The following is a 27,527-nucleotide window of genomic DNA, read 5'->3' as shown; positions in this document are numbered from 1 at the left end:
AGGTTTAAAGATGCTGACAGTGATAACTCTGCATGAAATACAGGGGGAAAGTAATATATTTTAATGTTATATGGAGGGTGAAGTATGTGTCATACTGCAATTAGTATACTTTGGACCAAGACATAAATTCTGCACCCTCTGCTGATCACTGCTCTCAACAAAGGCATGGGAAACTGGTGATGGTTAACAACCTTCGTTGTGCTATGGACTCAAGGACTCTGCTTGATGTGGATTATCCATCATAACATGGTTCCAAAAGATTTTCATAAAACATTTTTCTGTAGCCACTTTAATTGTTTTGTCTATTATTTCAATCTACAGACTACTTTTCCATTTTTCAGTTTTCAGAGCAGTGCCATTTTGAGTAACAGCCCAAGCTTCATTCCTGGATTCTATGTTTAGTTCAATTCTGTCCCTACCAAGTCAAGAGTTTTTTCTTAGTGTCTTAAAATGGATCTCTAAATTGGAAAAATTCAAAATAATTTAATGCAAACTGAGTGTTCACGTATTTAAATCTGCACATGTTTTAAGGAGAACAAAGAACTAATTGTAGTAACAAACTGTGAAACCAACGTATACGGAGATGAAATAAGATACTTACAGTTCTCATCTTGTGCAATGCACTGTAACGGAATTCCAAAGAAAGATGTGTAGCTGTCATTATACCAGACCAACAACTCTGTGCCCCTGGGAATATCCATGCAAGCTCTGTAGAATATATTTGACCTGGTCATAACAAGCAAAGGGAGAAAGAATGAATGGTTGGGCAATAATTCTTCAGGAGCATCCACTCATCAGTGGAAGAGAGAGAAAAGTCTAGTGAAAGCTGCCCTCCATACAGATCCTAGTGGTTCTAGCATAGCTGGCCCCTTCTATACCCCACTTACTATCTCAAGATTGCTTAAGGAAGAACTAACTTGTCCTGAGGGGAAGAAGAGAAAAGGCACAAGCTGTTTTAACTGTAGCTAGGAGTATGAAAAGAGCTGGTATAAGCAGCTAGCCTGTGACAAGCGTGGAAGGTAGCTACTATAAACCATTTTTTAAAAAATCTAATATATACGTATTAATGGTATTTGTATTTATTTTTACATAGAGAGAGGTTGCCCTGGTTTGTTTTTGTCAGAAGACAATGCACAAATACAATGAATAAATGGACAGATGGATGAAAGAATTCTAAGTGGCGCCCTTGTAAAGCATAAAAACAAAGTGCATTGTATTTCAAAGCAAAAGCCATCTGAACTCTGAATATGTAGATGAATACAAATATATAATTTTTGCATAGCATCCTTAAAATAGGCTTGTAGAGAAAATGATTGCCATGATGGAAGAATATTTCACATTTCCATGAAATGTTTAAATGCCTGGGGGACCTTGGGGTTCTGATAATAAAACCAACACCAACACCCCTAAAAAAGAACCCCAAATCTAAAGTAGATCCCACAAGCCTGAAGTCTACTTCTGGCATAGACAAGCTAGTTTTCTTTGTCCCTAAAACAGTAAACAAATGATTTAGATCTAAAATAAAAATGTTACTAATAACCTTGACATTTCTTTACACTGCTTTTATCCTAGAACAGAAATACATTTCTCAAAGTTTAGCTAACCTCTGCTGAATATGAACATACATTTCTATAGAAAATGGAAGTCCACTCTAGGAATGTTTCCTCAAAGTAAGCTCCAAAGTGGGGCTTACTTCAATAACTTTCTTTTCTGTAAGTATGCATAGGATTGCATCCTTTTGTGATATTTGTGGTTACTGTGAATTTTTATGAACCTTTTAAGTTTGAAAGGTGGTATATAACTTTAATAAATTAATATGCAGTTACACTGGGTCAGGCCTTCTCCTTGGTGACGCCCCAGCTTTGGAGTTCCTTCTGCCCCAAAATTCAACAGGCATCTATGCTGATGTTATTTTTAGATAGGTGTTTGGAAACTGTGACTGATTTTATTACGGCTGACTGTTTTACTGCTGGTTTATGTACTCTGTTTTTTATTGGCATTTATTGTTCTTTATTGAAGATTTACTGTCCCATGCCCTAAGATCTTTCGATGAAAGGTGGTATAGAAATATTGTAAATAAAAGAATGAAGGAACATATCTCTCCCCACCCAACCCCTAGAGTATGAATAGGGGAAGCATTGCTATTTCATAAGAATCACAAATATTGGATGAACATAAATGACAACCAACTAAGTCCAAAGAAGGAAAAAAATCTAGGAATCTTATTTTGCTTTTGATACAGCTTCGTAAAAAATAATAGACACAATGAAAGTACATGCAGTACAATCCTATCTATATTTACTAAGAAGAAATTCCCACTGATTTCAGTGGGGCTTATTCCTGGGTATATTTCCCTAGCATTACCACCTAATGTCTGTACTTGGCTTAAGCATGGCTCACCACTAAACCCATGGTTGTAGTAACAGTTACCCATTTACCTATTCACCAGTAAATCCATATTTTTGTTTAGCTAATATCTTATCATGGAGCTGAGATTCAAAATTTGTTTAAGCAGGTACATAAAAATCAGTTAACAATTATATGAAACCCCACATGCTGGTAAAACCAATGTGAGACCAGGCTTTTAGGAGATAAAATAATAAAAATAAAAATAACTGTGGAGTGGCTGTCGCTGAAGCCAGTTATAGTAAAGTAAAACATACTTATATGAGATGGATAGTAATTCAATAAATACAAGACAAGCTTTCCATTTTGGCTGAAATATTGCCTACCAGAATTATACAGTCATTGTAGTAAGAAATGACAATTTTTTACATTATCTTGTGTAAAGTGTGGAGACATAAATGGACTTTTAAAAAAGTTGAATCTCCACTGATTTCTGCAATGAAGAATTGCTACAAATATTAGCCTGAAGTTTGAGATAAAAGTGTGCAGGGTTGGTAGGCCTTAAATTTAGCCTCTCTATAAAGAATTGGCTGTAGCGGTGCAATTTGTTTCTTGTATAACACTGCCGACATAAGGAGAATCCTTAACCACATTTTTCATGGCAGTGAGATATGCACTTGTCAACATATTTTGTCACCGCAAAGTGGCTCTTGGCAACAGGATCATAAAGATCAATAAAAAAGTGCAGATTCTCAATATTTTACAAGCAGCTGCAAAAATTTCATTTATCTTGTTATTTTCCTCGCTTACTGCCACCCTGTCTCAGGAGGGCACTGCTGGCTAAGCATAATGCTTTTTCCCAACATTCTATGAATATCTGACAAAAACTCCTGCCTCCATCTCTTTCCTGCCCTCTCTCCCTACCCCTCCATCTATTTCCACCCAAGCTGTACATTTTATTAATTCTTTCCACCATTACATAAAAATCAAAATCAGGGCAGTGCTATAAATCACCCGCATCTCCTGACTTTAAAAAAAAATAAAAATGAGTCTACTTTGTACTTCACCCTTGTAACTTTTCATCTCTCTGTTTGGCTTCACCTAACATAAACATAGCAGCCCAGCAAATGAATGTGCTAAAACCCAATGACACACTTTGCTGCTGAAAGAGCTGAACTGTTTTCAAGCAATGGGTGGTCTCTAAGGCTTGGAGTAGGCCAAAAAAAAGGGGGGGGGGGGAGTGTAAGCATACACGATTCCTTACAAGCATATAGAGCTTCCAAAACTTGCAGAAATCTCTGCATGCTGAAGTACATCAAAGGGATTTTTCCTCTTTCGGATAATATTTCCTTTGCTGACATGTATTTAGTATTGTGGTTGGATGACTCATAAAGATAGCTTTGTGGCGTCCCAACGCAGTTGAAGCAGAACACATGCCAACAAACATTATTGTCAGCTTCAAAATAAAAACAAAACGTTCAGCTAAGGGTCAATCAATCAAGAGTGCTTTGAAGAAAATTCCATTTAGATATTACAAATCATAACAGAATGAATTTGAAACAGCTGACTTTCAGTGAGGAAGACGTCCATGCACAATAAAAAATTAAGACGGTTTTTCAGTGTCCAACTTTTCTATTTTCTTACACTTGGACATGGTCCCTGGTGATAGATGCCAATTGTTGTTTTTTTAATTGTGTTTTTGTAGTTCATTTTTAAAAGATCTAAAGTAATCGAAAACAGATCAACAGAGGGAACTCTAAGGAACAGCTCCATCATGAAAGGAGAATTGTAAAATCCACTTAATATTGACAGATGTGTAATGACTTTCTCATGGTCTCATTTTGCTTGAGATTTTAATCTGCATGTACGCAAATATGCACACACATAGTGATCCAGTGATTTGCTGCAGACATAGTGGTGTAAATGGATGTAAATACCTCCCTTGTCTGCAAGGGCTATCTGTGGTTCCTTCAATGGAAAGGACAACACATGCATCATTTTTGGTAGGTAGAAGTGTCACATGGATGAGCATATACAGGCCTCGTGGATAAACATATACAGGCCTTCAAATCTGCATCAGGGCAAAATCTAAGTATGAAGACTTTACATAAATGCTCATGACAGGAAAAAAAACTGACTACTAGTCAAAGTGTTCTTTATGATCTCATAAACAATTCTTTGATTTACCAATTTAATACTGTTTTGCTGACATTCAGAACAATTGTTGTTGACTTCTTTTAAAAATATGAGTCTCTGTTGTTGCACTTGGATTAGTGACACAAACTGACAAGTGTTTCCCCCCCCCTTTTGAACTGCTTTTGTCTATTTTGATGGTTAACCCAAAGAAATATAATTTGATGATTATCTAGTTATGAAACTGGGTGTATACTATAAAAACTACAATGTTTCCCCCTTTTTCATATGTGATTTTTAAAATAAAATAAATAACACAAAAAAGATTAAAGCTTGAGGTTATTTTTTAAAAGAATAAGCTAATGTAGCAGTTTCCAAGTTGGCCATTCCTTCATACTGCTAAAAAGTCCAGTAGGGCCAAACAGTTATTTATCATTGAGAGCCCCTATATTTACGCAGCACATTTAATAAGCAGCTTTGACTGTAAATGTGAGCTCATAGTCACCTTATATATCCCAAATCAACTTCTCATGTTGGTTCCTTAGCTGACTATAGACTCTGGTCTTCTTTGCAGGCAGGTGCTATTCCACAAAATATCTGATTATCTGTGGATAAAGTTGACTGCTCCAATATTTTCAGACCAAAGTGGTAGTAGCATTTGAAAGATGAATAAGCAGCATGCACTGTTTTTGGAAAATTGGGCTTTTGGCTCCTGATTTCAAGGTAAACTTTGGCAGCCGGGTGAGTGGTACTATGCCTTTAAAAGCTGTACAGAAGGGACATATATTGCAGGTATCAGTCCTCCAACATCCACAGCACTCTGGAGGGTGTGGTGTCAGTTTGCAATAAGAGAGCTCAGCAACACATGTGTCTCAGAAGTCACACGTGTTGTTTTCTTGCCACTTCACTATATTCATTTTGAGAAAGCAAGTAGGAAAAGCATATTATGTGAAGCCAGTTAGTTGATGGCAAGGAGTTACTCTTACAAAGGACTATAAAAGGGAATGAGACACATTTTGGGGGTACAAATCCTTTAGTAAGGATTAGCCATGATAGCTAAATGCTAGCTCCAGTTTCTGAGAGAGTTAGTGAGGAGCAAATCAGTTGCCTTTAGGCTTATGGGCTTCCTAGAAATATATGGTGGGCCGCAGTGGGAAACAGGAAGTTAGATTAAATGAACTTTAGGTCATTTTATGTTGTTATGCTTGTGGCTTAAATGTGAATTCCTCTGTCTAAATAAGACCAGGCCAGACCTTTTTATGTAAAGTGGACAATGGACATATGCCAGAGATATACCAAAAGAAGAAATTTATTGCAGGGGTACTGTTCTGCAAAATGGAACCAGCAGAAGACTTGGCACAACTTAGCAGAAGTGCCCATTTTGAAATGTTGTACAAACCCTTGTGGTTGTAGATATTGTAATGTGTTCTACAAACAGAAGCTCATCACTGGGATTCAATTGCCTATTCTCACAAAACCATCTTGTGCTACATCAGAGGAAGCCGTCCCATTTTCAAAGGGCATGTTTAGATCCAGCCCAGTAAGTTCAGCTCCTTACAGTTTTCTACAACACATTTCTTTGGCAATGCTTTTATCACAGCAAAATAAACAGATATTCGGCGAATAAGCTGAAACACACTTTACCTGTACTGGACTACGGTTAAGTTCTGCTCCCCACAGTGCCTTGCACATCGAATATACCTCATCCAGCTTGACTTACTGGGTTCCCCACCATCAATAAAGTGCTGTAGTGTCCCATCTTGGTCATATATCTGTAAAAGAGGTCAGAAGGTCAAGTAGTTAGAATGAATCATCAGCAATCATTTTCACTGCTTTGCCAGTGTTTCTGTGCGTCTGTTCCAGAAATTTATAGCAATGAGATTTCACAGCTTATTGATGCTTTTAGAAACCCAAACGGAACAAAGAACAAAATATTTTTAGTGATGGAAGTTTATCATGTCTCTCTTATCAGGCCAATCTTTCCTATATTTAACAGACTGTTGGTATATCAAAGAGGTAACCATGTTTCCCAAAGAATATTTAACCTACTTTGACAGACCAGCCTTAAATAATGAACTGTGAGATAAACAAACATCAAGAAATCTGGATGCAAGAACTGCAGTGGAACGGCTGGACAAGGATCAACATTCTCTAAGCAAGTATTCTTCTGTTGTTGTTGTTGCACCAAAACCTCTCACTGACCAAATATTTCCCAAAAAAGTTATTTGCATAATGCTAAATGGGAAAGGAATGTAAGGAACAACCATGCTGGGAGAAATGTTTGCCATTTTGTACAGAACTGCAAACCTAATTGAACATGTAAATAAAACAGACAACTTAAAAATCGAATGTCAATCTGTGCAGGAAATGCTGAATACTATACTATACTGGGTTTTCAGCCCGACTATCTGGTGGCAAAGATACTCATCCAAGGATGATTCTGTAGAAATCAACTTGACAAAAGGAGTGCTCACTGGAAGGACAGATCGTGAAGCTGAGGCTCCAATACTTTGGCCACCTCATGAGAAGAGAAGACTCCCTGGAAAAGACCCTGATGTTGGGAAAGATGAAGGGCACAAGGAGAAGGGGACAACAGAGGACGAGATGGTTGGATAGTGTTCTCGAAGCTACCAGCATGAGTTTGACCAAACTGCGGGAGGCAGTGGAAGACACAGGTGCCTGGCGTGCTCTGGTCCATGGAATCACGAAGAGTCGGACACGACTAAACGACTAAACAACAACATACCTCTGTGATGGACTAAGCATTACTAACATACGAAGTTGTCTTATACCAAACCAGTCCATTAGTCTATCTACACATCAACCGGCATCAGCTTTCCAGAGTTTCAGGCAAAAGTCTTTTTTACTTCTATCTAGAGAACCCAGAGATTAAAGCTGGGATTTTCTGCATGCAAAACATGTGATATTACACTGAAACCATGTTCCCAAGATTGTGGTGTGTGGGGAGCAAATCCATACTTCTAAGTTAATTATAATGAATGAAAAACAACTATTTTTAGATCCTTCATCTATACAGGGGTTTCTTTATTTTTCTTCAAATGAAGAATGAACAGTCTATTTAACAGTAAGTGTACTTTTAAAAATAAGACATTCTTTATGGGGATAAGAGAACCACAGTTTAAAGGTTACTATATTTTTAACTAACACCTTTTCTTTTGAGCCTTGCTCTTTTACCAAGGTCAAAGAATCAAATCTTTATGAGGGTTGTGAATGTTTAATACTTTCTTTTTGTGACTCTCATGATTATTTCATGTGCTTTTGGTTCTCGAGGGAATTAGAAACAGAAGAGCTAAACAAAAAAACAAAACCAAAGTATTCTTTAGGGCTCATTGTTCCAGTTTGGAAAAAGCTGAAAATGCACTTATCCCTTAAATCAGAGAAAGTAAAGCTCCCAAACCTGTTCAGAACTGACCACACCATGCCTGTTCATTGAAAAGCTACGTGTGGTGCCTTTGGGTCAACAGTTAACTCAAAAAGCAATGGTGAAGCCCCCTGATATTCAGTTGAAAAATATCTAGAGCATTCAACAAAATGAAACTACACAGCTCTGTGTAGCTTAATATTATCGTGTCATCAGTAAGAAAGCTTAAATTCATACTCATATGAATCAGGGATGAGGAGCCTGTGACCTCCACATTTTTGGACTAACATCAGCCCCAGCTGGCCAGCTTAGCCAATGGGCAGGATGGCAGGAGTTTTAGTCCAGCAATATGAGACAAAGAGATGTGAAGACCCAGGGGCGGGGGCAAATTGGGAGAGGACCCAATTTCCCCCTATCCCATTTTTCCAATGGAAAAACTCAAAATTTTGGGAAATACTGAAAAAAACCCTCTTATGAATTATTTTGGTCTTTTGGAATAAAATACTTTTTACTCTCTCATAATGTGTGCTATGCTTGTTATGTAAGGGGGGAAAAGAAATATATGCAATATGTAATTTCTTATCAAACCTTAAGTTATCTTACTTTAACAACATAAAATGTATGAGATATCTCATAGTTGTTTCAGTGTTCCTAACTGTCTGGGGTTTTGTTTTTTTCAATCTCAGGGTAAGGTCTTATTTCTCAGGAAACAGGGTGCTCTTTAAATATGTCAATTAAACATGCCAAATAGTATAAGTTTGGGATGTATTTCAATTTCTCCCCCAAAATTCCATTTACCTCCGAAACCCCAGGATAGGGAAAAGGCAGAATTTCCTTCCCCACCCCCGCCCATGGCTTCAAAATTTCCAGAAATTATAAATCTTTAGCCAAACCACACATGACATGGTAGATCCATCAACAGATCTATCAACTTTTGATCAAAGCACTGGTAAATCAGGAAACTCGTATAGGGAGGGAAAAATTGAATATCACTTTAATCAGTGCCATTGCTTTGACCGCATCGAAGCACCCATTGCCTTCTTTTGGAGTATTTTTAAAAAAGAGATCCAGTTATGGAACTTCTACATCACATGTGAATTGGACCACAGCTTATCCACAGAAAATGCTCCTTTCATTTCTGTAGAGAATCTAGTGCTAGTATAATTGTTTTAATCAGATCATGCATAAATATCGAAGGACTAACAATAAAAGCAAACACCAAACTGTAATTGGTTGACAGATGTAATTTAAATGCTTAGGCTTAAATTCTGTCTCCAATTACATGTGCTTATAACCCTTTTAAATTAACTGTGTGCAACTGAATACAGGCCTGGTGCTTTCATGAGTACTGGACTACTTAATTTCAACACTTTTAAGGTTTAATGCTTTTTGAATAAATATTGTGGGTTCCAACTATATTAAAAGTTTTGCTACGCTGCTAAGTAAAACCTGTTCTTAATAGTGTACTCCAAATATTTCCAAACATTAAAAAAATATGTTTAAAATATTTTTAATTACTATTTTATGTAAACATGACAGGCCACAATGACAGAAATGATGAGGATTGTGGGAATGAAGAAGTCTTTTATACTGAATAATCCTTTAACGTTTCTTAGAGCACATCAGATGCTATTCCACTTGAAAATTTAGAGAACTTAGTTTTATAATAGGAAATCACTTGTAACTAGGGATAGAACAGAAATTCAGTTCAATTCGGATTTTAGTGCAAACCTACATAATTCACTGTTTGAAAAATATATATGAACTAAAACACAGCTATTCTTCAAAAACCCCGTTGATGAACTTAATGCTATTCTCCAACCAAGCAATAAACACAAAAATGCTTGTACTGGAAGTGTGTGCAAAAATGTATATATTAGCGAAAAAACTTTTAAAATCATGGTTAGGGGAAACTGTATTCCAAAAAATGTGTATATATTAGAAAAAAATCATACTAAAATGATAATTTTATAAGGGCTTTTTGTTTTTGGAAAATGCAAAGGGTCTTTGAAACTGAGGGGGGTTACTGTTGGTTTTTTTTTTGTTACATGTTATGTGTTTTTGCGTTTTTATATTGTAAACCAGTCTGTGATCATCAGATTTAGGGCAGTATAGAATTTTAATAAATAGAAAACAAACTATGTTATTATAATTCTGCATGCAATTGCACTCTTAATTTCTTACCTTTTGTACTAGAAAATAAAATGTAATGGATTTTGTTATCATCTCAAAATCATAAATGAATTTGATTGTGTAAGCTGACCGATCCATTACAGCTCAAAGAGCTGCAGGTTGTCAGCTGAACTGGAACAAATGGGGCAACAGTTTCAGAGTATATATCAGAAACTCCCCAACCAAAACAAATTGCTAACCACTACAAATGTTTGTTTTTCAGAAATGCTTTGTTTTTAATTTACAGTGAATTCACATAACCATTCTTTCCAGTATGGAGATCAAAACAGATCCAATTAGATCTCTCCACATCTTTTTCTTTACTTTGAACAGCTTTATGGAGCTGCTAGTTTGCTCAGTAAAGCTACTATGGAGAAGGAGGTTTTTAATTCTCCCACCCCTGTGTCATCTCCTATCTGATATAAACCAAGCAGGTACCTGGATTTCCCCTCCTAATGGGGCTGATAACAGAACTGGGGGTGGAAGTTGACAGGGAAATGGCACACAAGGAAAGGATTATCAGTCTCCTGAATCATCACTGTTTGGGCAATAAGTTGACTTTTTCAGTTGAAGATTAACTGTGAAATCCTATATTGGGGTGTGTGTGTATGCATGATCTGCCAATTCCACAGCCCTGCTGGGTTACACCAAGATTTAGGGAGGGTGTCTTTCCTTCATCTTGGAAGTTTTTGTTTTCCCTCTCATCTGCTTTAATGTGGAGACAATTAACTATATCAGCTCCAGGCTGGTATACCTAACAGAGCTGATTCTAGGATCTATCAGAGAAATGGAGGAGCTTGAGCCTCACAGATACTAGGCCTCCTCTGATCCGCCCTACTCTCACTCAAAACAACTTCTCTGGGGGCTTACTACCAACAAAAACACCTGGCAGTGAGGGATTTACAGAATTTTCTAACCTGCTCAAGCCATAGGATCTGTTGGTGGGAATTGCTTTTGTCTTTAGTTGATGGCTAACAAATGCAAGGTTGTTGCACCTGCATGTTTTCCTTTTTCCATAGGTTTAACAGGCTTTGTGGTTCACTGACTCAGTAATTCCAATCTCTGAGCAGTGAAAGATGCTCCTAGTTTAGTTTATTTATTTGAAGATGGTAATGTACCCTACATACCAGTCACAAGAGTACTTGGATGGAGTATGATGAGGCAGTTACATCCTTGTGGAAGCTGTTTCCCACTTTCATTTATCTAAGCCAGTGCACACTGCAAATATTAAGCTACACTAAATGAGAATATAAATACAGCTATTCTGGGTCAAACTAATGACCATCTAGCCCAGTATTCTGTCTCCACTAATGGCCAGATGCAGATGCTTCAGAAAGTTTTAACCACATCGGCTGTTAATAGAGTCCCTGTAGTATGTTACAAGTCACTTTGTTTAAAGTATTATAGTATTAGGAGCACCTTAAGTATTACGATGGATGCCCTTAGCATCTTGTGCAATAGCTGTTGATATTCTTTCAGTCGTCTAAGAAATTTTCTAGTGCTTTTTTGAACTTCATTAAGCAATTGGCAATTGCTACTGCTGTTGAAGAGAGTTCTAGAGGTTAACTGTGCACGACATAGAAAAAAATATTAATTAAGTTCACTGTCTCTAGGTGAATTGAATATACTAAAATAGGATGATACAGAGTAGATGAACTATCCAGTAACACTACCAAGAGAAGCCTGGTAGAAGAGGCAGGTTCCAGAATATATCAAGAATGTTGCACACCAAATGCTACCAGAAAATGCATTTCAAAAGTTCTTATTCTAATATGAAGCCAGCCTTCTGGGGGCCACTTTCCAGTTGTGGACAGGCCTAGAGGCAAAAATAAGCAGAGCTAACTAATGTGAATTTTAGCTTTAGAATCATAGAACTGTAGAGTTTGAAGGGACCCTGAGGATCATCTATCCCAACCCCCTGCAATGCAGGAATATGCAACTGCCCCATACAGGGATCGAACCTGAAACCGTGGCATTATCAGCATCCTGCTCTAACCAACTGAGCTATTTTTACTCCCCTTTGTAAGCTAGTTTCTACACACACTCACATACCTGTCTAAATACTCTATCTAGGCAAGCAAGAGCCATTATCAGAGTTCAAACACACATTCCAGCCAGGCAAAAACACACCAGCAGGGTGCAAAGCAGGGGTAGTGGAGGGTATGGCCTGGGAAAAGAGGTGTGGCTGGAGCCAGACAGAGAGGCCTGGAGGGCCACATTGCTCTAGGGCTCTAAGGCTCCCCCCCCCCGCCTACGTAACGCAGACTGGAGACTCTGAGATCATGGCAGCAGACTAGCGCATGTTTGTACAACATTTGCATGCAATATATAGGGTTTGCTCTGAGTTAGCAGGAACCTGAAAAAGCAGGGTTCCTAACTGCTTGATAGCCTGTTCACATCATCCACTGAATAAAAGATTAGGAAGAGGAAGAGCATGCATGAACCCATTCCCTTCCCTCCACATATTTAGCAAATGTGTGAAGAGTGCTAACAACTGGATGGTTCAGAGATTCTAAAAAAAGTAGAATCACAACAGGAAGACAAATAGGCCAAAGTCAGCTCCCTAACTTTTAAAAACAACAACACATGCATATTTTTATAAGCACGGCCCTTGCATCAGGAAATGATTTAATACCAGTTTCTTACTGAAATTTTTCCATCTTTATTTCAGCATAGTCATGCATCTGATAATTAGCTACTCTCTACTGACACAAATAAGTTATACTATACCAATTCATTACACATTCATTCATTAGAAACACAACTGATTTCAGACTTGACTTCAACTAAGTCTTTTTAAAAGAGGGAAACTATGGCAGTCTTTTGCTGCGCATCTCTTAAAGAGCAGGACAGAGGTTATTTAACAGCTTCTTACTGAGTAATCCTTCTCTGATAGTCTTACAAATATTCTCACTAGTGATTGATGCCAACGGCAATAGCAAGGAGGTTCAGAAATCCCATAACTACTTACATCTGATTTTTTTCAAATAATGTATCTCAAGTAATTCCCAATGACAAGGACTTCCAGCAGAGAGACATAATAATCTGATTTTTTCTCTCCAGTCTGTACATATTTGGGTTTAATTAGGACACATTTATATGTCTGGGCCCCTTCTCTACCTGTCCTTCAACTGCTATACTACATGTGAAGATGCTACCTACAAACACCATTTAAAATCTATTGATGTCAGGAAGAAACTGCATGATCAGATGTGGACATGCAGGATTACAAACCAGAGATCAGGAAGAGTAAGACTGATCCACTGTCAAAATGCCCATCCCTACCCCCCCCCCCACAAATATATTCGCAAACCCACTAAAGTCTGAGATGTACAGAAAACGTCTTGGCCTCAGAGCCTGCCTATTTAAGAATTTCCATTTTCCTGTCAGATGCCCTGTTTGCTCCCATCTTCCTTCTTGCCTTAAGCATGTACACAATACAGGCACTCTTTCCTCCCCATACAGAGACAGAAACCTCCCTCCAAACTGATCTGTAAACCAGAAGGAAAACAAAGCAACATTTAATTCACACCTTCTTTGATACTTGGAAGGTGCCAACTGATAATTTTCCATATGTAAAGGGTTGAACAGGTTCAACCACAGGTGTCAAAGCTGTGCCCCCAAAGGTAGTGCCACCAGCCAGACTATAGAAAGATTCCCTTCTCCTGGACAGTAAGCTCTTCCGTGCTTCTTCCTTCCAAATTTGTAGCTCATCACTCTGCCCCTTCCAAATTCAAGATTTCAAGACTCTGAAAAACAATTGTTTTTTGAAGTGGCCCATGCATTCTCTGCTTGTAAGTATGAAATATACAGCTGACTGCAGACACACCATACATTTAAAGCAGATGGATTCCCCAAAGAATCCTGGGAACTCAAAAGTGAGGCACTGCTGTGTGTCTTCAGGTAGGGATGAGGAGAGGGCGGGGACCCTTAAAGACTACATGAGCACTTTTATTTTACTTTTACACGGCAGGGGAGTGCTTGACAGTCCAAGGGTTGTTGGCTCCACATGAGGAATACTTAAACAAAGGCCAAGGAAGAGAAGAAGAGTTTGGATTTGATATCCCGCTTTATCACTACCCGAAGGAGTCTCAAAGCGGCTAACATTCTCCTTTCCCTTCCTCCCCCACAACAAACACTCTGTGAGGTGAGTGGGGCGGAGAGACTTCAGAGAAGTGTGACTAGCCCAAGGTCACCCAGCAGCTGCATGTGGAGGAGCGGCGACGCGAACCCGGTTCACCAGATTACGAGTCTACTGCTCTTAACCACTCCACCACACTGGCTCTAGGACAAGGTTCACCTATGGTGAAGAAGGAATTCCAGCCCTCAGTTGCTTCCACTTTGGCTCAAAGATAACTTGTATTTCCTGAGGCACCTCCTGTCTAAGACGTTTCAATACAAAGAGGGTAGCAGTTGTAAACCTCCTGAGGAAAATTTACGACTTCTGACACAGTTGTGAGCTAGCTGTGGTTAACACTGATTCTGATTCATTGCACATGTGACATGTTTGTGCCTCCATCTTGCCCTTCCGCTGCTGGGAAATATGCTTCCCCTATGACTACTACAAACCTCATCTGACTGGAGGAGGACAGAGTTAATCAGAGCATGCTCACCTACGCTTGGTCCCTTTATCAGTTCACCAGTTTTGTTCAGCCTCAAAGGAAGCACTTCCTTGAAGCCCAACTCATCCCCTAGTGCCATTTTAGGAGTACATGGAGACTGAGTGGCTCGGCTTCCCTTTGCCACCAACCTATCACTGGGAAAGGTGAGCCTTTAACTTGATCAGAAGTTTGCATTATTGCTACTATAATAGTAATACTCAACATTTACATAGTGCTCAAAATGTATTAAAACAGTTAAACAATAAAATAATAACACAGTTAACAATAAAATTAAGCCAACAGTATTTATTACTGTGGTGCAGTAGGTGGACTAAGATGAAAGAAGCTTGCCTGTGACATCCCAGAAATTTCAGACTTGAGAACTTTCCACCCAATAGCTCATGTTTATAAGCACTACAATGCAATACACTGGTGTGTACTGACCCTTTCATTCGGAGCCTACATTGTTGTAGAGCTTATTCAAGCTAGGATCATCATGCAAATTTCAGCAGCTCATACACAGTCTGCATACAGAGATACCAGATCAAACAAATGGATCTCTATTTGAGAACATCTTAGGGTTCACACACAAGTCCAAAGCACTCAAATGGGGACTACTGTCAACTATGAGCAGCCTGCAGATTTTCTGCACAGACTTTCTGAACTCTTCCAGAATACACTACATCATGAAATAATTTAATCTGAAATCTTAAATGATATTATTTGGCTTATGAAGTATTCAGACTAGTGAAGCCTAGATTTCTTTTGCTTTACTCTAATAATTCATGGGTGACATCCAATGGACTAAGTCCACTGTTTTCAATGGGTCTACTCTAACTAACTGACAGACAGGCCATGTATCCATAGCTGTGACCAGAGGAGAAATGACCGCTGGGAGAAGCTCAGAGAGAAGAAACATCATGGTGCATCTGTAGCAGCAAAATCGGACACCTTCATCTGACCCAGCTGCAATCAAACATGTCTCTTCTGAATTGGGCACCACAGCCGCAGCAGGCACTGTAACTTCCAACAGATTGACTTTATCCCCCAATGATGCACTCTTCCATTTTCTCTCAAGACAGATAGATGCCCACAACTCTAACAAACATTGGATATCACTCAATATTTTAAGCCTCTTTTAGGCAATAATTTTGAAGGGAGTATTCATATTTCTAGTCATCCAAGCAGTGTTCCATCAAGACAGAACTTTGGGAGAGAAGTCCAGAATGAATTGGAGGGCCTCCAAACACAGAACAGTTGGCTCACCACACTTTGAATTTAGAAGTTCAAGAAGCTAAAATTACCTAATTGTATCACTGCATCAACAGCTAAGTCATCAACGAACTGAATTATATTTCTTTCTTCATGCAAGTGTTCCAAAATGAAACACATAAAAAAAACCATTTTGAGTATTTTGAAATGGGTGAAATGCCAAGTTCCCCAGTTGATGATTAAAAGTTCAAGTAATAAAGTGTATGACAAACTATGCTTGAGATTCTCCATAAAACAAATGAGTAATGATTGTAAAAGCTAGAGCCATGTTTTCATACTGATAAATGGCCATAGTGTTTCAACAGTTCACATTCATTAGATTTTAGGACTAGAAAATCAGCGTGCTAATGTTTCCATATACAGCTAACCCTTAAATATGCTTCCTGGGTTTTTTTAGAACCAAAGTTGTCATTAAAAAAGAAGTTCATATTCCCTTAGTGATGTTTACCTATGAAAGGATTTCCCGCCCTCCATCCCTTATCAATATATATTTAGGTTACATATTGCTAAGCATCATGCAAAGTTTATAAAGACTGGTGATTTTGTTTTTTTCTGCAGAATGTTAGATTAGTCCATGCTCAAACTGCAGGAGTCCTCAAACTGCAGGAGTTTTTCAACAATTGGCCTATCTAATCTAAAAGTGGCAGAGGGCATCAATACAATGTAAACCATCAATCAATCCAGAGTCTTCTTCAGACATCAGAGTAAGACTTTGGGAGATTCACTTTCCATTTTTAGAATTTGGTCTGTGATTAGAATAAGTCACTAAACATTTTACTTTTTACTTGGCCAAAGTGTATACACCAGGAAAAAAGGTCTGACAGTTCATTCATTTTGCTCCATCCTGGAACCAGATGATGTTTGACTGGTGAGACCCACCCTCTTTGATCTTGTAGTCTTTTGAGAGTGCCCTACTGTGAAAAAAATGTTATCCGTCCAAATTAAAGAGAAATATTTCTGCATCCAGCTGTTAAAATGTGACATGTTTGCCATTTTTCAGTATCCTGGCTAAGTGCCACCTTTCAGGCTGTGTTTCAAATCTATCTTTTTCCCTTCTTCTCAGCAATGATGCCCACAATGTGTCCAACATCACTATATAACATCAACACAAAAAGGAAAATACAAGTAATACTTTTTATATCCATGGACTGTACTACAAATATTTACACATGTTCCTCTTGTGTGAATGCGTGTGTTAGGCTGTTAGAAAATATCTAAACCAGAAACTGTTTTGAACATTTCACGTTACATGAAATGAAATATAAGGAGTTTAAAAAAAAATCTACCTAAGAAAAATGAACTACACTTTAGTTCTGATTACAGTACCCTAACCACAAAGTGAAGCCTGTGCAGACTTCGTTTACAAATGAAACGCGTTTGGATGTTATTAAGACTGTTTCATGTGCACTTGAGTCCACATCAAAAAAATGGCTCTAGTTCAGCAGGACCCAGTTCTGTTTAAATTAAGATGAACTTCTCATGAAAGCTTGAGTAAACATTTAGGTTTAAGTAATCAAGAAAACCTGTATCTTCTCATATTTATTAAGTGCAATTTTTAGAGTTATAAAAACTCCTGTCACAAGTTGTGTATACTGTAAATTAAGGATAGGCCACATCATTACAGTGTTTTCCCATCTATTGAGGTGAAGAAGACACAACAGGTTCCAATTTCTTTTTCAGCTTTATTTGTCTCTCTTCCCTCTTGCTTTGAGGTTTACTCATATTGATCACTGCTACATAGGCCATGAGATATTCACTTTATTTCTGTCCTGTAATTTATCTTAAGAGTAATGAGAACAATTCGGAATAAATTCCCTCGTACTCATTCTTCTAATACAATGCAAAAAACCAAAATGGAATCAGGGGTGGCCTGGATATTTGACAACTGGTATTTGGAGCTATACAATCTCTGATGCTGGAGTTAGTATAACCATCATGATTGGTAGTCACTGGTCACTTTATCCTCCATGAATTTTATACAACTGTAGAGCTGGAAGGTACCCCAAGGCTCATCGAGTTCAACCCCCTGCAATGCAGGAATAATTTGTCTGATTCCCTTTAAAACTAAGCTGGTGGTGGCCATCTTCAGGAACAAATTTCAGTCACCCTGTGTGGATAAGTGCTTCCTTTTATCTGTTAAAAGACTCCCACAATTCAGAGCGCCACCTCTGCCTTATACTTAAGTTTGTGGTCTTGGATAAATGACTGGTTCCAATTTAGTCTAGAACTCTGTTTCCAGCTGTGATCAACCAAATATCTCCGGAAAGCGTAAAGAAGGGCAGGAGGAAAGCACTGTTCTTCTGTTTGTCAGAAGCATATGCAACTGGGAGATAAACATTGGGATTTAAATCATGACTGATATGAGATGATTCCATGGGCAGAGCTGGGGTGAAGAAAATCCAGCAACTTTAGACAGAACTAAGGAAAGGTGTGGCAGCAAGAGTAGGACTGGCTACACATACTTTTAGAAGCATCAGACATAACTAATGAATGGTTTGAGCAGTTGAAAAAACAGCATTGACCTGTTTCTATAGTTGTATTATTATTTCTACTCTTCTTTTATGTTTAACACAAATAAAGGTTTAAACAAACAGTTGAATTCAGAAATTCAATTCAGTTTGCATTTACTTTCCAAAACAATGAGAACCAAAACACAACCAACCTTCAAAATGCTCACTTATTTAAACCTTGTGATGAGGTTTTCCAAAATGCATATATTACAGGAAAACATGCATTTTAGTGAAAGCAACATACAACAATGTATGTTTTTAAGAGAAACTGCTTCAAAAGTGTACATTAGTCAAAAGTACATACAAAATGTGCTTATTAGGAGAAATTTGCAGGGAAATGTTGAAGAATTTTCATGAGGGTTTTTTTTAAAGTCACAAATTGCTGCAGAAATGTAGAGAACTGAACTTAAATCTGCAAAAATGAGAAGCTGAGAGAAAAATTGACAGATTCTTTCATCCCTAGGTATGGATATTTTTAATCTGTTTTTATGTGTGCTAAACACAACACAGTAGGGGGCTCACTTGCAACAACTAGATATACAAACTGTATTTGCATTCCTTTTGAATTTTAGTTTCAAATAACTTCTCATTCACGCTGAATGTGAGTCTGTACCAGATTTGTGTACCAAGTCTGTTTAAATATACATATATTAAAAAAATTAGAAATGTAAAAATTTAATTAAATGCATGTTGACCAATCAGCATTTGACTTGTTTTCTCATCTGTTTCAACCATGCAATACAGGCTAGATGACTGGCTTTAATCATTTCCATGAATTTATGTTCCAAAATGATCCTCATCAATAATATAAAGACATCGCTCAGACCTTTTTTCAAGTCCACTGGATAGATATGAGACCCATCCTTTCAAATCAGATTCATAAACAAATATGGAAGAAGGTCCCCTTTTACAAGTCTACTGCTCTCGCTCTCTCCCTCCATCTCTTTTTTTCAAAGACCAACAAAACAGAAATCATTCTGGTCATAAATAATGTGCCACCTCTAGTTCTTAAGTAACATTTTTATAGCTTCAAAAAGGGGGGAGGAAGCCTAGAGAAATGTCCTGGAACTTTTTTCAATAAGGAGTTGTTTAAAAAAATGGGGGGAAACCCACACCACCACACATTAAACATTTGCCCTAATGAAGTAATGGTTTTCAAGGATCTTACTTCTTTTCTGTACTGCCTACAGTTTTATTTCGTTGTTGAAATGTGTCACTTTTAAAATTATGATGTTTTCCTAAGTCTACTACATTCTCTTTCTAACCCCCTACAAAGCACATTGGGTTGTATCTGGGGCAAACTGACCTCCAATAGGTTATGAATAGCATAAATTTAACATTTGAACGTTATTCTAGAAACACTTGTAAACTTTATTTTTGGTAGCCTTTTCAGCTTACTCCATCCAGCAAGAATAAACTAAACCTAAAGACAGCTGTCAGGATCTCAAGAGAAGGCGAGAGGATACTATGAAGAAGTCCCAGTCCCAGGGAGTCCCTGATTATTACAAGAGTCACAGCCAGCTTAGATAAGATACTGTTGGGACAGCAGCCCACTGCACAGCTGCTGCTGCTGCCCCCCAGTCTATCGTTTTGGACAGCTAAAATTTGTTTAACCACAGTCTAAGAGACTTGGGTGCTAATGAACAAATAGTAGATCAGCATGTCATGGGCTGCCCTATATGGAGTAGATATGACTTCATTTCACAATAGAAATCACTTTGTTCCTTTACTAGAAAAAAATATCATTGCTTGAATAATATGCATCAAATTAATGTATCACGATATCTGTAGTATTCTGTATAGCTGAATATAGTCTTACCTTCGATCCCGAATGCCTTGGTACTCGGACGTTTTGGCCACAAACCCAGTAGTGAGTGTTCCCGTTTGCAAACATACTTTAGAACCCGAACGTCCGACGGCGCTTCTGCAGCTTCCGATTAGCTGCAGGAGCTTCCTGCAGCCAATCAGAAGCCGCACTTTGGTTTCCAAACATTTTGGAAGTCGAACAGACTTCCAGAACGAATTCCATTTGACTTCCAAGGTACGACTGTATTATGTAAGCAAGTGATCTTGTAGCAATACATTTTTCCTTATAATCCAATTTATATAAAGTATTGTAATACATTATACTGTTACCACAAAAATTAACAAACCCTTAATCCTCTTTGCTTGTTTTATGAATTGATCAAATGGCAACAAAATGACATAAAACAGGATGCATAGTGGTACACTGTAAATTATTTTGCCAAAACAATTGACTATACAATAACACACAGATGCAAGGAGTTTTAATGTTGATAAATAAATATCAGGAATATGTTTTGTATCTCCCCCCCCCATTCAATTATCCAAAATAAGAGCACAAAAAAAAATGGCAAAATCAACTTATTAATAGGGTAGCATTTTTCTGTTTTTTATTCATTTATTCAAATGAATATTTAGGGATATTAACCCATTAGCTACTTGTAAAAATCCTAGCCTGTTTTACTAGCAATTGATCTAGGTTTTAACAGTATATCCACCTTTTTAGCTCAACTTATGAATATGCAGAAATAAAACCAATTATAGCAGGAGGGCTCCTATTGCTTCTTTCTATTTTGTCTCAGAGCTACAACTTGTTTACAAGTGCAATTCACATGAAGCATAGTGCTAGACTCCAAAAATCATGTGAAAAATTCCTCTCCATTTAAAGCCAATGTGGCCTAGAAGACTAAAGCACATCCCAAATTTTTCATGGGGTTAAACAGATCCTGAAGTAGCAATCCTAGTTTTCCTTCCCCCTCCCCCCACTGCATCAATGTTGATGGGTGAGGGAAGATCACATCACCCAGATTTTTTCCAGCAAGAAAGATAGAAGCAATTTGAACATCAGGAATCCATTATGAGATTTCTATACCAATAGTCAACCTATATCTATTAACCAAATAAAATGGACCTTGTCAAATCTTAACACAAACTGGATCCATTTTAATCAGATTCATTGTTTTATTTGTAAAAGCACAAGCTTTGAGACCATTAACACAAATTTATGGGTAAGGGAGGGGAAGGTTTAGTTTCTAAATTTTACTCCATATTGCTTGATGTAGCTTATGGATTTATGGAACCCCTTAAAAAGATATGGGAACTAGATATTGGAACATAAATTCTTCCTAAGGATTAGAATAAAATTTGGGAATCTCAATCTTAAAAATCTGTTTCCAGTTTTTTTAGGGGAAACTTAAAATTACTACACAGATAGTATCTCACTCCTTTGCAGTAGTCAAAAATGCTTTCTTCTATATAACCTAATTGTTGGAAGAGTTGCAATAAAATTTGTACATAATATCATTTAAGATAGGAGTGTCAATTGGTGCAATATTTTTGGAATTTAATATTGATAGAAATAAGAAATATTACAAAAGAAAATTAATGTTACTGAATATTTCTGATGATACCAATGTAAATATATCGTCAAAAGAACTGGTCTTATACACGATCTTGGCAGCCCGAATAGTAATTGCAACTCAATGGAAAACAGCCCAAAATCTAACACTGTGGGTGCTTATTACGACTCACCCTGGAATCTTGCTAGAACAGAGAAAACGACACAAAATTTGAGATTTCAACAAGGACTAGAACCTCCAGACACTTTTTATATCATAATTATTTTGTGACATATGCAGTGGAACCACCATTTTCAAGACAACCCTCATCACAAGCTTGGCAATCTGGAACTGTACTTGATCTGAGAATGTTCATAGTCTTTACTTGGACTTTCTCATTTTAACTCATGTGCAACTACTCATTCTGCATGCCTATTTTATTAGATCCTTTTTTCATCTTTTGCTGTTTGTCTGTCGTTATAACTGCCCTTCTGTTTCATGTAAATTATAAAATGAAATAATAATAATTAAACCTTTGCAAAATAATCGTATTGATTTGTGGAACAAACAGGGGAAAGCAAGAACCCCTAAAAGATGATTCCAAGAGCTAACATCTTGCCTAACATCTCAAAAACTTGCCATGATTTTGTGAGAATTTGTATAATTCCAATAAAGGTATTTCTCAGCTGTGAACTGTGAATCTTTTTCTTATGGACTAACATAGCTACATTTGCTTTTAATAATATTTACATTATTGATTACTTTTCCCCACAACCTTATTTTATGTATCTTACATTTCATGACAAAAATACAATGACTCATTTTTCATTTGTGTAGAGGGAGGACACAAATTAGGAACTCCCCATCCCCATAAAAAAGAAACTTCTGAAATTCAGCATCCTGAATCCACATGCTACAGTCAGTCACCATCAGCTCAGATCCCATCCATGCATCATATATGTGAGGATTTTTTTCACAGTGTATATCACTATATAGTTACTTACACTGAACCACATTTACCATGTTCTTTTCCATTCATTTTGTACAGATCCTTTTGGAGCCCCTTCACTATTTGTTTTCATCATTCTAAATAATTCCCTGCTGCCACGAAACTTCACCACCCCTGCTCACCCCTGATTCTAGGCCATTTATGGACAAGTTAAGAAGCTCTAGCCCTATTACAGATCCTTGGAGGATCCCACTTCTCATACAGCTTGGTGGTACACACTGCTTTGTGAGAACAGTCCATCTATTCCTACTTTTTCAGTTTAAAAAGTCAACTAAATATGTGCTGGTATATCAAATGAAAATCTACAACGATATAGAGTTGGATCCAGAGTTTCGTGCATAATGTGAGGGGTGCAAGCTTCCTTCCTTGCTCTTTATTTCCATGGAAAAATACTCCCCCAATACTCCACTGAATTACAGAGGATTTCATTTTACAATTCATGTGTTAAAGAAAGTGTACATAGTAGGGCTGGTACAAGTTGACTTTCCTACTTCTACTTTCCCATATCAGTCCTCTGCAAAAACTCTACCAAAGGTCAGGAGACCCTGCTGAATGGAGTAGCTGTGGCATGGGCGTTGAGGGAGAGCACAAAAATCAGTAGCAGCATCCTCCATAAGTGAAGCTGGAAGTTGCCTCTACCCAATTTACAGGGGTCTCCCCTTATCTCTCCCCCCCCCCATTGCCATACCACAGCCCACTCCATTCAGCAGAGTTCCTGACCTTTGGAGGAATGTTTGTAGGGGACTGATATGAAAAATCAACTTGTGCCAACCCCATATGCACACTTAAATCAGGATCTAGCCCATGACTTGTAAAATGGAAATCAAAGTTCAAGCATTCTGTAGCTGCCTTAAGAATTCTAATACTAAAAAAAAACTGCTACAGGCAAAAAGAGTTTAGTGTGTCTTTCCTATATTATTGGCGAGATCGCTTTTCCAAATAGACAGATATACTCCATCATGTCATTTTGAACTTTTTCTGACCTTATTGCATAAAAAAAGGCTAAAATTGGGAACAAATGTTTTGTAAGGAAAATATTTGTGACTTCAGATTTGTAAAACAGAGACTGTTTAAATTATACAAATTTATTCTAGTGGACATGTTGTATGCATCATCAAAGGTAGATATCAGACCTCATTCTACTCTTGCATATGCTGCTATAAAACCAACTTTAATTGTTGCTGTACATTAATACTCTTTATTTATACCAGCACAAACTGACGGGAGTGTGTGGCTCACATCAACGATAGCACTGAAATATCAGAAAACATAAAATGCTATTTGTACGTTAGTTTAAATCTGAATAACCATAGGCCATCACTTCAAATTTAGACGGCAGCAAGATTCAGAGACTGTGGTAGCCATTTTGCTATCATATTCGCTGATGATTCTGCTACAACAGAAATACTCATTTCAAAACCTTGCTTGTCCAGCACTTTCGAAGTAACAAAACACAACTCTGTTAATACAAAGAGCTGTGTAGTTCATGTAAGTATCTGTCCTCCTCCACCCTCACCCCATGTTATCTCCAAGTTGATTCTAACATCTTATATCTTTGCGTTGGATTTTAACTGGCGGATGTCAGTATCATCTAGCTGAGACACTGTTTACCCCAGAGCTTTCAAAGCTGTCTGTTGCGACACGTTAGCATGTCAGCTGCAGTGTGTAGGTGTGTCATGCTAACGCTCTCCACGCTCCTCCTGGGGCTGGAAATGGGTTAGTTTAACCTCTGGTTTGCTAGTAAAACTGAATTACTGTGTTGCAAAATGATGCATGTCTAAAACGTGTGTCACCAACATGAAAAGTTTGGAAAGCTCTGGTTTACCCCATTTATCACTGGGGTTGATTCGGCAGATGGGCGTAGGAAGATGGGCATCCCCTCCCTGCTTGCCCACTCCATTTGCATCCCTCATGAAACTGCTCAATGAAGGAGGATGACACTGGAGACAGAAGGAGGGTACTGTTCTTTGGTCAAACTATATGATAGCTAGAACCTTCAAACAAGCTCTTGGAATGTTTACTGGTATAACCTCAGTCAATTTTGGCTGAAAAGCAGGATATAAATATGATTACATACAAAATTTCCATTTTATTGATCTGTTTTTGTGACAGTGTTATATTTATTTGTGAAACACCTTTGTATGCCTTTTCCAAATGAAAGCATATAAATTATTTTAATAAAATACACATATATACTAGACTGAGACATCTCCCAGGAATTCATTGCCCGTACAAACTTAAAAGGATCCTGTGTCACATTTTTAAAAATGTAGCTGAGGTCTGCCACCTTAAGCCACAATTAATGTGTTAGTCAAAGTGCCGAAGTGATGTTTTTGCTTTAATAAGCCAACACAGACTCCAGCAGTGTAATCTCAAATAACACAAACATACACTTCACAAGAGCATATGTGCTGGAAAACGTATTCATTAGCCATGTGCTTTTATTTAAACCACAAATAAAACCTAAAATGTATACTATGTATATTTTAATTTCAGTTATAAGACCCTTCAAGTGTAAGCAGTGAGATACTGAGACTATTTAGAACTTGCTGACAATTGTTCAACCAATACTAAAAATGTTAAAGTTACAAAAAGGGATCTGCATTTCTAAGTACTCTTGTCTTGGAAGTAAGTTCCTCTCAAAGTTGTCAAACTTACTTCCAAGTACTTGTGGTTATAACTGATCCATCACACACCAGTCCTAAATACAGTTACAGATAGGTAGCCGTGTTGGTCTGCCATAGTCAAAATAAAAAAAATCCTTCCAGTAGCACCTTTAAGACCAACTAAGTTAGTTCTTGGTATGAGCTTTCGTGTGCAAGCACACTTCTTCAGATACACTGAAACAGAATCCTAAATACGTTTAACTGAAAGTTGGTTGCATCCGTCTGTCTCAGGAGACAATGGAAGAGGTGCACCTTCAGTTGGAGCGGTACAGCGCCTGCTATGGTTATAGAAAATGATATGGGAGATCTTTTGGCAGGCAACCCCATCCTGCGGCAGAGCCAGCTGAAAAGATTCTCAATGGCCAGCTGAGCCTGTGTGCTCCAGCTGCTGGGGATGGCAATCGATCGCGGGCGGCCTCAACTGCCACCCACTCGGGAAAGGGGGAAACAGCCATTATCCCGCAATGGTTTGACCTTAATATTCTAACCTAGTCTTGATGGTCAGGGAAAGCTATAGTGAAAGGGAGAAACAGGGAGAATATAGCCCGCACCTTGCATGAGCATAAGTGCCCTGCCACTACTGCAAAGAACCTTTGCATCCAAACTTTTATGTAAGAAGCCTGAATTTTTTTCATTTAAGTTACTTTTTAAACAACAGATCAAATTCATGTATTCTCTTCTTTCAGAGCTGTAAAGTTCTGTACAATGCACTGCCCCTGCCAAAAAATACATTCAAAGCCTTGCTCACGGTATCATATTATAATAATTTATTACCAAACCACAAAATACAAAGTCCAAGAAACAGTCAAAGTATGAGAAACTCATGGGAGAAATTGTTAAGTAAGGAGTGGAATCTGGTATGTGAACTCAGTTTACTGACATTATAGCAGAATTGGAACAATTTTTCCATTTAAATAAGGTAATGGAGATCTCCTGTCATGTTTCACTCGAAAACTCCACTTTGAATTTTCTGGATCTATGAGATTCACAGTATTCACTACAAGTTCAATTTTGAAGTGCTGTGCTTCTACCATGAGACTGGACCCAGAATAAAGTTTTAGGAACATAATACCCTGACTTGCAACTAAGGATGAATGCATCTGTCAAGTTTGGTTCTTTCTGATTCTCATTTCTTCAGTCTTAAATTGAGTTCTCCACATTTCCACTGCTACAGTTTTGTTTTTTGTTTTTAAAAAGGAATCCTCATGAAAATTCCACATTTTAGGGTGAATTTTTCCTAATATACACATTTTTAATATAGTTTTGTACTGTACAGTATTTACGGTACACATTTTCCTTAATATTGGGCAGCTTTTGTTATTTTCACTAATATACACATTCTTATGCACACTTTACGCTAATATTTCTGTATACAATTATTGGTTAAGAAACTGCATCAAAATATTAGGAAAAGTGCATATTTTGAAGGATATTGGTGTTCTAGTTTGCGTATTTGTTTGGAGAGTGTAGATTTCATAGTTTCACCTTTAAATGCAAAGAAATTTCTCCCTTATCCCTGCCCACAATACATCTTCTTGCCCAGAGTCCAGAAAACATTTATAAACATTGTTTCTCACTTTGTTTGTATCCCCTGTCCAATTCTTATTCAGGATAATGAGATTAGCTTCTAAAGTAAAACAGCAAAATTAGGCACAGATAACATGAGATTTTCCACACCACCTTCTTTCCCTTTGATAAAAACTTTTGTGGAATTTAGGTTTTTTCTAAAATTAGTTTTCTGTTTGGTTTATACATGATTTTTCCCCCCTCTTGAGTAAAATCATATTACTAGATTGATTAAATATCAATTTTTCAAAATATATGACTAGTGCTTTGTTGCCATTCAAAATGCATTATCTAAGTGTTCTTCATTTAATATAAAAAGCATATACAGTTGGACAACGTTAACACCCACTATACTAGTCCTGCTGCCTTGTTGTTTTCTTCTAACCATGTGCTATTCCCTGAGAATTTGGTGCCAACAAGGACATTTTACTTAAAATGTGCTCTTAGTTCTGTGGTGTATATACTTCAGTTATAAATCCTACAGAACTTTATAGGCAGTTAAGACTCT

General features: G+C 37.6%; 1 protein-coding gene across 15 annotated transcripts in view; it reads right to left on the bottom strand.

The window, feature by feature from the left end:
- The window catches only part of PRDM6 (PR/SET domain 6), a 130,022-nt gene that overhangs the window by 30,884 nt on the left and 71,611 nt on the right, over positions 1-27,527 (bottom strand). For 13 of the 15 annotated variants that reach the window (XM_080972685.1, XM_080972687.1, XM_080972688.1 and 10 more), the window contains 3 exons: positions 11,453-11,599; positions 6,124-6,251; positions 602-726 (listed from right to left, as the gene is read on the bottom strand). In XM_080972685.1, the coding sequence (XP_080828811.1) occupies positions 602-726; positions 6,124-6,251; positions 11,453-11,599 (400 nt within the window). The remainder of the gene's footprint in view (positions 1-601; positions 727-6,123; positions 6,252-11,452; positions 11,600-27,527) is intronic. The other 2 variants (XM_080972693.1, XM_080972695.1) reach the window with 1 other exon arrangement.

This window comes from Podarcis pityusensis, assembly GCF_964106645.2.
Source record: "Podarcis pityusensis genome assembly, chromosome: 11".
NCBI lineage: Eukaryota > Metazoa > Chordata > Lepidosauria > Squamata > Lacertidae > Podarcis > Podarcis pityusensis.
The sequence above is the reverse complement of the archived record's forward strand: the minus strand, read 5'-3'. Positions and strand labels throughout refer to the sequence as shown.